This window comes from Taudactylus pleione, unplaced genomic scaffold (genome assembly GCF_031769625.1).
Source record: "Taudactylus pleione unplaced genomic scaffold, aTauple2 ptg000139l, whole genome shotgun sequence".
Classification (NCBI taxonomy): domain Eukaryota; kingdom Metazoa; phylum Chordata; class Amphibia; order Anura; family Myobatrachidae; genus Taudactylus; species Taudactylus pleione.
In genome coordinates this window covers 3,485,031-3,497,680 of record NW_028284541.1, presented here as the reverse complement: position 1 = coordinate 3,497,680, position 12,650 = coordinate 3,485,031, and the positions used below count along the sequence as shown (strand labels likewise).

At 41.0% G+C, this 12,650-nt stretch overlaps 1 protein-coding gene across 4 annotated transcripts in view; it reads right to left on the bottom strand.

Annotated features, from left to right (window-relative positions):
- The window catches only part of DAAM1 (dishevelled associated activator of morphogenesis 1), a 178,080-nt gene that overhangs the window by 75,401 nt on the left and 90,029 nt on the right, over positions 1-12,650 (bottom strand). For all 4 annotated transcript variants that reach the window (XM_088473710.1, XM_088473713.1, XM_088473712.1 and 1 more), the window contains exon 4: positions 4,707-4,778. In XM_088473710.1, the coding sequence (XP_088329836.1) occupies positions 4,707-4,778 (72 nt within the window). The remainder of the gene's footprint in view (positions 1-4,706; positions 4,779-12,650) is intronic.

The following is a 12,650-nucleotide window of genomic DNA, read 5'->3' as shown; positions in this document are numbered from 1 at the left end:
ATAAATACATCTAGTATCCATCTTTATCACGCATGATAGTGCTACAGTTTTGGTGCATGCTCTAATCCTATCCAGGCTACATTGTTACCACAATCTCTGTTTCCAAGAGTGTAAACATACCCTCAAAATCTTATCTCTTCAAACATATACCTTGACCTCTATGCACCTGATCCTTCAATCAGATTTGAAATACACATTTTATCAGCTAACATGTTCTTTCACCTTAAGCTGGATACACATTGACAGATACATTGGCCGATCAATTGATCGGCCAATGTATCTGCTGCCTGTCGGGCAGTGTGTACCTGCCATATGTCGGTGAACGTCGGCGTTCAGCGACATATCGCATTGGCTGTGCTGCACAGCCGATGGACAGATATGTCTGCAGACATATCTGTCCATCGGCAGGTCCGTACGGGCACACAGCGGCAGCCGCGACACGCCCCCCGCCCGCCGGGACACGCCCCCTGGACGCCGGGACTTGCAGGCAGACACAGATGATAGTTGTTCAGTGTGTAAGAACCGCCATCATCAGCAGATATATCTGTATAGTGTGTACCCACCATAAGATAGGAACTAGCACAGTGCCTCCAATTACCACCTGCCTGAAGTCTGGAACAAGAACATTGCCTGGGAATTGGTATGAAGTCCCCATATCCCGATGACTGTAGCCCGAAGGGAGAAGATCCCGACAGGGTAGGCAAGTACCCTATCTCTGCTCCTACCCCCCCCAACCCTCCCTTAGTGGTACCTAACCCTAATCTTTCCCCCCCCAGTGCCTAGCCTTAACCCCCCTTACCGCACCCTAATCCTAACCCTCCCCCTGGGGGGTGCCTAATCCTCCCGCCTAGGGGTGCCTATCCCTAACCCCCCCTTAAAAAAAAACCTAGCCCTACCCCCGCTACGCTCCCTAAAGCTAACCCTTCCCCCCAGCGGCTAACAAGAAGGGCGCCCGGACTTACGTCGTTCGGTCCAGCGTCCTTCGGCGTACCAGCGTCGGCATTAAGATAGGTGACGGTATTTCGATGCCTATCTTAAATCCCTTGTCTGGATTTGGATATCGGTATTGAGACCGGTGGCAACTACATCACCATTGCCTGTAATCACCTACTGTCTTAACTAGCACAGTGCCTGTAATCACTTACTGCCTGGAGGCAAGAACTAGCACAGTTCCTGTAACCACCTACTATCTGGAGCCAGGAACCAGCTCTGTGTCTGCAATGACCTATTGCCAAGCACTACACAGTGCGTGTAATCATCACCTACCCAGAAGCAGGAACTAGCACTGTGCCTGTAATCACCCATTAACCCGGAGACAGGAACTAGCACAGTGCCTGTAATAACCCACTACCTGGCCTGTAATCACCCACTACCTGGAGCCAGCAACCAGCAAAGTTCCTGCAACCACTTACTACCTGGAGCCACATTGCCTGTAATAATAACCCATCTTCTTTGAGCAAGGTTCTCATTCCTATGGACCCATGTTTGTATATGTTTCTGTAAATGTTAGGCTGTAATTGCTATAATATTGCTATAATATAAAATTAAAATAAAAGTATTTCTCTATAATAAAATGAAATGGACTAAAAAACTAGTCTCAAATCTGGTGAAATATGGCTCAATAATCATATTGTGTATTGTGTGCTGAGCTTCGTCAGTGTAAAGTAAGCTGAGCCAAAATAACGGTAATCCTATGTACAGCACTGTGTGATAAAGCCTGCAAGTAGGAGTGCCAGGCTCTGCCAGCAGCAATAGAACCACAGTGAAATAAGAAATTGTGCATGGGCGCTGTGTGACTGGGTATAACGGAAGAGATAAAAAGAAACACTTTATGCACAGCTGGGTTCATTTAGCTGATAAGAGTCACAGAAATGGTAATTTGCTTATTAAGGAAGTCTAAATGGTATAATTAATAGATTATACTCCGATTTGCCTTATTTTACATGGTAGGAGTCATTATATTTTCTAGGTCACAGATTTGCTAAAGGCCAGTTATGCTGTACTGTACTTCTTTCATTTACTTTTATAACGTTTGGGAACATCTCATAGTACAGCACAGTAAGGAGAGACAAACCTATAAGTCTGTTGTAAGACATCAGCTTAATGGGCAGTTTCTGCCCTTTGTAATAATTATTATTATTAGATGGTGGTACTCCCCCTTTTAACATGTGTTGTCCAGTCTCCGGTACAAACGCCAGTGTTTTCTTTATCCTTCTGTGTTTTCTAGTAGCTTTTTTTTTTTTTTTTTTAAATCAGTGTTTTAGAGTGAAACACTTTAGTGGAACTAAAGATAACAAATGGATATTTCTAAGCTATTTATGTCAATTCTTCCTTTTTATATATGTTGGTTACTGCAGAATTTTAACAAGGACCATTCCTTATTTTAAAGTGTGTGCTAGTATATTTTTGCACACTGATTGATAGAGCACTACAATAGTCCTAGGAACGGTCACTTTAACCGCTTTGCTGCTAAGGATGAGTGTGACTCTCGCTAAGCAATGCAGGGGTTCAAACAGGGGGGAATTTGCCTAGACTGTGCTGACACTTGGACCCAGGAGGAGGCAGAGCTTGATGATGTAATCGCATCAGAAGTGTCATGACATCATTAAGCCCTGCCCCTTCCTCTGCAGATTTTTTTTTTTTTTTTAAGAGCCAAGAAATAGGGGTTGTAGCATTAAAAGTGCTCCATCTTCCCCATCCAGACACCCACAGCTTTAGGGCTACCTTCGTTTTTAAGAGGGGAGTCGCCTTTTTGAAATGATGTGACGCCTAAAAAGAAATATTTTGGTGATCATGCGTCATCACTAGAGACGCTCTTCTGCACTGCACAAATCATAATGAAGTCCAGGGAAGGGGAATCTTCACGAGAATTGCTCGCAACCGAATCTGCCCCATATGGTATCCGAGTCAGTTAGTCGATATTCAGAAGGTCGACATTCAATAGGTCGTCAAGTTCTGAATTCTCAACAGTCAGAATTGTCAACATGGACGTTAGGACGACAACTAATATGACGACATATAATTAGGGCGACAGTTAAAATGTTGACATTTGACATCAAATGTCCACATGCTTTTTTGTTGATATTTAAGTTTAGGGCTGGGATTACGGTTAGGCTAAAATAAGCAAAAAAACCATATGTTGACATTCTGATGTCATCGTGACAAATGTCGGCATTCTGAACGTGTCTTCATTTTAACCAGGTCAGCCTAATTGTATGTCGACATAACGTCCATGTCGACATTCGGAATTTTAACTAGTCATACCACACTCACTCTATATATATATATATATATATTTCCCTTATAGTCTAGACTGTGCCTATGTTGAGCTATAAGCTATAAAAAACTCCAAGGTATTTCCTGTTGGTATCTATCTATCCTTATAGCACGTTGTGTTCATGTTTGTTACTAGCGTTTAGGAGCTCACTGGAGTCCCCTTTAGGCTTCCCTCAAAAAAAAAATAGAGTAAGAAAAATACAAGATTCAAAAACTGTAAGGCAAATAAAATTCTACTGCAATGCTAGCTTGTTAACGTGTTTACTAGCAATAAAAATGCTTGTAAAATACACACAATAAATGCCTGTGGGAATGAGCCCTTACAGATGGGAAACCTTAGAAAAATAATCCATCTCCAATTATATCCTGATCTCAAAGACCATTAGTTTTTGAAATGTGGGTTTATACTACCTGTATGGCAGTACCCATTCTCATTAAACCACCATTACCCAAAAATGGATTTTAACGGGGTACAACAGCTTCCACTGAAATGCATAGCACATGACAACAGGATTTCAAATATCGTCACCTCTTTTGGCCTCATTTTTGGGCGGTAAGATTAAAGAATTGTAAACGGACATTTGAAAATGCTACAATCCAGCAGGCTCTAGAAAGTTACCAAAGAATGCAAAAATACCCCACTTTTCCATGCACTGAATAAAGTAATGGACGTGTTGGCAGGATAGCCCACCAATATTTAATACACACATTTCATAATGTGGCAAATGGGACCACTTCGAACATTTAGAATATTAAGATACATTTGGAGTCATTAGTTTAAATTGCATTTTAATTTATTTTTATGATGATTAGTTACTTATATATCACCAGCATATTCCGATGAGCTTTACAATAGGGAACAAACAGTAATAAAACAAGACTGGTAGTTACAGACACACATATAGGTAAGAGGGCCCTGCTCGCAAGCTTACAATTTATAGGCTGTATTAGAATTCAAAAAGGCCGATACAACTAGGAACCTTGTACGATATGTAGCTGCGCAGATATCCAGCCATTACGGAATGGAAATCTGGCTTGTTTTGTGCTCACATCTCCATCCCGCTATGTATTAGCCCACGAGGTTCTGGTGGAACTGCGATTCTAAATTAACCTCGCCCAAAGAGGACTGAACACAGAAGCCGCTCTACAATACTCATTATAAAACCTGTCATTTGTTTTGTAAAATCAAGATTATTTAAATCACAATATTACAATATTTAAATTCACACAACAGTTCATCTTACAATCTACATACAGGCCAGTCTTCTCAAATTACAATTACGTTTTTTATTTCTGTGTGGTGAGTGTATACAAACACAAATTGCTTTTTTTGAGGGAAACATCCCCTTATAGTAATCTCTTCTAGGTGCTGGTTAGCCCAAAGTGTCGGTGTGGTGGAAGTTTTAGTTTTACAACAGGTAAATACTTACAGCAGCCATAGAATTCAGCTCATCAATATAGAACTCAGGCCAACTTGTAGCACCTTTATTTTCTTCCTGGTCCTAAGGAACAAATTAAATGAAAAAAATATAAATAAATAATTAAAAAAATATATACTTAATATCAGACACAACCAGTACAAAAAAAAAAAAAAAGTATTGCAGATGAAGTTTTATCACATTGCTTACATAATTTTGTAATCACCCAAAGTCACATCCCTAAAGGTGCCCGCACACTGTACGATAAAGCAGCCGATCCGACGCATTGGTACGATTTGGCTGCTCTATTCTATCGTGTATGGGCATATCATCAGACAGAGCACACACCCGTGGGGTCGTACATCGCACCCCTAGATCTTACTGCAGGTTCAGTCGATCTGGGGATGCAACGTGCGAACCCATGCAGCGCTATGCGGGTGGGGGACCGGCATATCAGGTGGTCGCCCATCCGATCACACCGTGTGTGGGGACCGCCCGATGCGTCACACGGTGAATATCGCACCGTGTATGGCCAGCTTTACTCGGGCTTGTTAACCACTGCAAATTATTTTCCTACACACAACTGTAATAAATATCCAAAGGCCACTATTTTTTCGACTCACAAGTTACAAAGGCCTTAACAAAAAAATGAAAATTGTTTTATATATACACACACATACAAAAGAAAACACTGCACAATTACACAACTCACAGAAGGGAATCACACTTCTGTACCAGATCTGTACCCACGGCCACGGAAAGGCATTTGCAGTGTTCTTCCTCTCTCTGCTAATGATATCAGGTGCTTACAGAGAGGTGCATGATTGGAAAGGGTGTGCAACCTCAACCCAAATACAATAAGGGCGAATGCAGGCAGGCCGACACGAAGACACAGAAACACCTGCTCATAGCTGTATCACCTACAGGTGCAGGCTGGTGCAAATACCCCCTGAAGACAATGATAGTCGCCAGCACTAGCTAGCCGCACCTATATGACTGATTGCAGAGTGACCTCTGAAGCAGATAGCGCTGTCTTCATTGATGTAAAGTATATGCTATGATTTTGTGGACGCAATATAGAATGAATTTTGTGCTACTTTTGTTTATATTGGAGGATTTTTTTATTCAAACATATTCAAAAAGGTAAAAAACATTTCTTGTCCTCATTACCTGGTTGGGTGTAAGTGATACAACACCTGCTGTAAGCCTGGCACATCTGCTACTGGTGCAGACATACCTCCTCCTCACACTACTTTTAGGTACATTTAATTTGAGAGCTCTCTTTTTTTTTTTTTTTTTTTTTTTAACATGAGCACAACGTGTCATAAGCCCCTTGGGTTTAACTTGGATGTTTCCTATACCATAAAGGAACAACCCTCTACTAAATGAATATGATCGTCGCACTGTGGACTAAGGTTGCATGCGCGGTGTCCCTTACATTATCTCTATAACGCATCCCATTAAAAGTACAGAATCCTGTACATTCTTTGTACAATATATCGATGTCAATGAGTAAAAAACAAAACATGTTAGGAACAAATTAAATCAGCATTGCAGTGTTCTGTTCTAGTTTCCTATTTATACAACAAATTGCTTTTAGATGAAAAGATGACCTTGGAAGACACGGAAAATAAAACAAAGACTATTATTTTAATGAGTGGTCACAAATGGTTTACGTTTGAAAAGAAAGAAAACGTAATTATGTTCGTCTCAAATTTAGTTCTTAAATCCAAACTGTATTACAAAGAAGGAAATATGGTCTCCACATTGTAGGAGTGATGGTCTGCTGGAAGTACAAGGCGCTGTGTTGTAAATGGCACTGCCCTCTAAATATAGCAATGACAGTACATTCTTTTTACACTGGAAGAAAATAAAGCAAGTACTACTCAAATTTAGACGTTTCACAAATGACGCTACATTAAAAGGTTTTCCAACGTCCGTAAAGGATTCCCAGTGTCTAAAAAAAAATGTACAGGGATTTTATAATACTTTTTATATATATATATATATATATATATATATATATATATATGTATACACACACACACACATACTCTCTGTACATTTTTTTTTTCTTTTTAGACACAGAGAGAAAAAAATTATTTGAAGTGAGTGTTCTGTTTGGGGGTAACTACCGGGGTCCCTGGTGGGTGCAATGGCACCAAGCTGTGGAAACAGTAAGAGAAACGTAGAGTGAGACACCTTACCAGATGCCAACGGTAAGTCCATTTAGTAAAGTAGCTCATGCAACCACTTTTTCATTTTTCATAAAGGTCATCATGGTCTAGTGGGATTGAATGGATCTATATATACTAAGGGGTATTAATTATAATTAAAAAAGTTTATAAATAAAGTTTATTTCATTGGTTTATAGATGTGTAACAGATCTTTTTTGGAGAAGGAGCTCAGATGCAATAGGGGAACAAATCGGTAACAGACCAGTCCACAAGCAATCAGGCAGAGACACAGCCAAGCATAAGCAGCTTAGGTACAATACACAGGTAACAACAGTAGCAATGGCAGCTCACAGACACAGACCACAATAGATCAGGCAATGGAAAAAGGAAGCTGATGGGATTAAATAGCCGTGAAGTTCAAATAATAACCGTCTCCATAGCAAGGAACCAAGGCAATGGAACAGTAGCACAGATCACAGGGTTCCACCATGTTCATATTGTCACATTTTTCCCCTTCTTGTGCAAAGTTTTGCCGATGACCTTTGTCCGTGTTTGTTAAGGTAAAATGAGTGGGATTCTCTAACCAATATTGGAGCATGGGCATTATGTTCAGGCTCCCCAAAACTTTCCTCTGTCTCATAACCCAGCCACTGAACCTTAATGGATCAGGAGTGAGAAGGGAGCACACAAATATATTCTCCTAAAAGAGTTACAATAGTGCCGAGTGAAAAACTGTCTGTATCTTGCTTAAATCAGGGAATTTTAAATGAACCACCAATTTGTATTTTGCTGAAATAAAAACACCAACAGAACATGGCACTCCTAGGGGAGCTATACAATTACAGGCGATGTGCATGAGAACATCAGCACCATGTTTTTTGCGCACATTTACACCTATTACGGGTAGCTCCACATCATTCATTATCCTGCGCACCCCTATGGAGTACAACAGAAAATCAGCAATGTTGCTGGGCGCGATGTGCCATTCTGTAACGGCAGATTTCGCCCATCTCTGCTAACTGAATTGTCGTCTACAATTAAAAATATCACACAAATCAGTAAACAACATTAAAGCGCGACAAAATTCAAATGCATGAAATATTCTAAGGTTTCCATTAAGTACAAATGTAATAACAGATGATCAATCAATCAGTGCTGTTATAGATGGAAAACAAAGACACACTGTCCTGCTGATATCCAAACAAACACAGTCCACTCCAAATGCAGGTGGATAAATGTAAAATGCAATAAAACATCAATAAGTGTTTATGGAGAGTCGCCAGATAATAAATGGATATGAAGCATGGGAATATGCACGGAACAGCAGCTTTTAGACTCTAGAGAATAATGCACAGACGTAATTTAAACATATATATATATATATATATATATCATACATACACACACACAGTGATCAAAAAGCTCAATCTTTAATACACAAACTTGACGCATCTCTCCGCTGTAAATTGCAGTCTCCTTGGAAGACTAATTTTGCATCTAACCTCTTGAAATGGATTGAATGGTTATCTGCCTGAATATTTGTATGGATTTCAGCAGGACCAAACGATCCTGTTTTTACTGCTGTTATGGCACCGATTAACGGTCCATCTGTAAAATGACTGAATTTTAATTAACGATTATGCAGAACTTTAAAAATAGTTTCATGTATTTTAATATAATTTGAATATACTAGTTTGAGAAGTTTTTTTTTTTTTAAATTTTTATGTTTTAGGAGTTAATTGACACCATGGGTTGTTCATTTTAATTTGCTCTTTTACAGCATGCATTATGTGTTCCACGAATTAGTGTGTCATTCTTTTGTATGGTTATAAGTCACAGCTGGAATACAAGTGGCAATGGGGATACAGTGAATGTAAACTAAATTAACTACATAATTTGCCCCCAAAAAAGTGGAAATCTGTTTAGAATTATAATAAGCAAACTCTGCTGTAGACAAAGTGTCCCTCTAGTCATCCTGTAGATAACAAGTATCACAGGTATTGTTCCACGGTTTGTCGAGTGTTTGATTTTGTCACTGAATTGAGAGTGAAAGGCCAAAGATAAATTTAAGTGTTAAACAAAAACTTCTCCAGAAGCAAATCAAACTCCTCAATCAGAAACCACTTCATTGCGGATGCCCAGGAAACTGGTATAACTAATAATAATAATGATTATGATAATAATAATAATAATAATAATAATAGTGATTTCTCTTTATTAGGGTGACATAGTATTGAGCCATTTTGATAACCTGACCCAGGAAACCAGAAGGGCGAGTCACTCAAAAGCAAACTTTGCAGCTCTAACCACAATCTCATGAATGTAAGTTAGTAAACATTTAAGGGGTCTATTTACTAAGCAGTGTTAAGGCGGGTATTCACTACTAGATATAAAAACAAGAGCACGATTACGACATTGCAATCATGCTCTCGTTTGTATATCTAGTGATGTGCCTAGACTGACCGTTCACTCGTTCAGTCCAGGCGCATCCCTCATCCCCGCACATGCTGAACCTGACGGGATAGTCAGGTTGACCAGCATGTACGGGCGATGATAGATGTCGGAAGCGACCAGCGTGTACGCGCATCGCTGGTTGCTTCCGACCAAAAGATGCCCGATGCATGCGCGATTTGCAAGGGATTGCACGATAACGACGTCGTTATCGTGCAATCGCTTGCTAAAATCGCCTAGTGGATACCGCCCTTTAGGAGACAAAGTGAAAAGATATAAGGTACCAGCCAATCAGCTCTTAACTGCCATCTCACAGGCTGTGTTTTAAAAATGACAGTTGGGAGCTGACTGGCTGGTACCTTATCACTTTCACTTTGTCTCCTAAGACTGCTTAGTAAATAGACCCCTTAGTTTTATAATTGTCAGACCATGTATGACCACAAGGGGTATCAGGAAGCATCTCTGGACTGTGCTTATTAAAATAAAGAGTCAAAGCCTTGCTTTCCAATCAATAAGCCAAAGGAGTGTTCATGGCAGCTAATAATTCTGGGGAGAAGATCAGATGAATGCAGATGATTTGTAGTGACTGGGATCTACTGACAAGTACGGTTACATCTCATAGTAACCAGTCAGCCCACAGTTCAGGGGTGAACCATCCAGTGTTTCCATTATAAGTGATGATTTGGAGTTTAACAGGATGTGATTGTCTCGTGCAGACTTTAGGTCCATCAAATTGCCTCCAGCATCGGAATCAATCAGATGTGCACTGTAATTATTACTGGCAGCAATAGATGGGGATGACTCGTAGGTCTGCTTATCTTTATCTCCCGAAATGTAGAAATGGTGTGATAGAATTTAATATGATTGCAAGTACCCCCAAAGACAGCTTATTATTCTATGATCTGCTATAAATATTGCCCTCTTAACATTAAGACAATTTGCTGAAGAGTGGCTAGCTTTACAGCAGTTCATACACTGATCTCCGGAACCATCAGTGTCTACCGTTAGAGGTGAGTAGTCTGTTAAATCACATCGGCAGCCATTTGTTCAGGCTTGGGATATGAAGCAGAGGTAGTTGGAAAAGAGCTGTATAACTTTTATAGTTTGGACATGGCGCAGACGTCCCTCCTTTCTCCATTCTATGCTAATATATTCTTCAATCATCACAAAACATATTTGGAGCCTCAATTGCTGAAACAGGTGTAGTATGTAATACCGCCAGTCACAGCGGAAGCCCAGCAGGGGTGAAGATCCCAATTTCTAATAAGGCAAGTATAACCAACCCTATTTTCCCCCCTAACCCTCCCTTAGGGGTTTCTAACCCTGACCTCCCCCCGGGGGTGCCTAACCCTAACACCTGCTTCCCCTAGTCTAAACCTAACCCTCCTGGGGGGGGGGGTGTGCCTAACCCCAAGTCCCCCGGGAAACCCTAAAACCTAACCCTTTCCCACCCCGCGGCTGTCCGAGCCCGGCTTACTTCGTTCGGTATGCCGGGCTCCCGGCGTAGGTCTAATGACAGGTGTCGGGTTTTCGATGCCTGTCATTAGTACCTTGCCGGGATTTGACAGTCGGGAAACCGGCAGTCGGCATTTAGACCATCGGCTTCCTGACTACATCCCGCTGAAACATATTTTATTAGTTTGGATAAATCTCAAAGAAGTTGACTCTCTTTATGGTGGCATTCCAAGCAGTGTGAAATAGCCATCTACGGGATTCAGCAGCGTAAAGTATGCCACTGTACATCGTCTGGTGCAGAAAGTGACCTCAGTGGTTTCAGCTGTGGCATAAGGATTAGGGGAACCTGGCTGATTTCATTGAAAGAAAAAAATTGTATTTTCTAGATACAAAGTTCAAGTTGTCTTGTTCAAGTGAGGTGGGTGCCGAAGCCAGTGTGTCATAGAACTGGGAAGAATGGCTATAAATGTAACCTGAACTGTATTGGAGGATTCATCAATACTGTTGATCTTTGCTGAAACTTGGAGGGAGATGATTGGTTTTCTGAAGAGTTAAGGTGCGTATACACTAGGCAAATAAAATGAGCGACTTAACGATAACGACATCGTTATCTTTCAATCGTTCACAAATCGGGCATTAAAATGTCGAAATTGACCAGCAAATCTCGCTCCTGCTGGTCATTTTCGACATCATCGTCTGAACATGCCGGTAAATCTGCTGATAACGACAGATTGGGCATGTTCGGGGATGAGGGAGGGTGCCTGCACTGAATAACATTTCATTCAGTGTAGGCACATTACAAGATGAGGAACAACTGTAAGATTACAACGTTGTAATCGTACTGTCGCTCCTCTATCGGCAAGTGGATACGCGGCATTACAGGAGAAACGCAATAGACACACAAGTCTTAAATCAGCTATTGTTTGACCTGTAAAGTTGTGGACCTGGCCAATAAAATCCTGACCCTGTGTGGCCGAGGACCCTAGGCACGCAGCTAAGATGACCACTTTCATGGCTGCATCACCATCAAAAGGAAATATTGGTGCTATTTTGGTAGTTTAAAGATGTGTTAAGGAGACAGTTATGCATTACGTCAGATTCAGTTTAAATCAAAATAATTTCATTTGCTTCCTGATGACTAAATATTCTGTGTGATAAGTGGTAAACATATCAAAGGAGGCAGGCAACTGGCAAGTTCCTGTGAAATTAAAGTTATATTTAATTTTGGGAGACAGTTGCCTGATTTGCTAACTGATCTAAAGAGGCTTGGGGCTAACCCCTGCTGTGCTGTGTGGTTTTTCTGTATTTAAAGGGCTCGTGTGTCTCTGTAAGATAAATATCCTCTGACCATAAGGAGAGGAGTGTACTTCTGTATCATCTTATCAGAACTATGCTCAAAGGATATGTACAGAGATCAAGAAAATGCCTCCTTGCATCTTGTAACGACCAGAATAGCACAAAACACTAGTCCGCTCTCCGTCTGTCTTGCAGTTGAACCTAGTCTCTACAGCAGGGGTTCCCAACCACGGTCCTCAAGGCACACTAACAGTTCAGATTTTAAGGATAGCCATACTTGAGCACAGGCAACTTAATTAGTACCTTAGTTATTTTGATTAAACCATCTGTGCTTTAGCATGGATATCACCAAAACCAGGACAGTTAGTGTGCCTTGAGGACCGAGGTTGGGAATCACTGCTCTACAGGCTCAAGCCCCCTGCCAGCTACAAAGCGCAGACTGGTCCATAGTGAGTGACTAGGGGGTGCCAGGGAAGTAGGAGCCTGGCGTTCTTTACTACAAGCAGTTACTGATGGTGAGAGGGCATCCCTAGTTGTGGTAAAGTAAGGCAACTCAGGTTACTCAAGGACGAGTAAC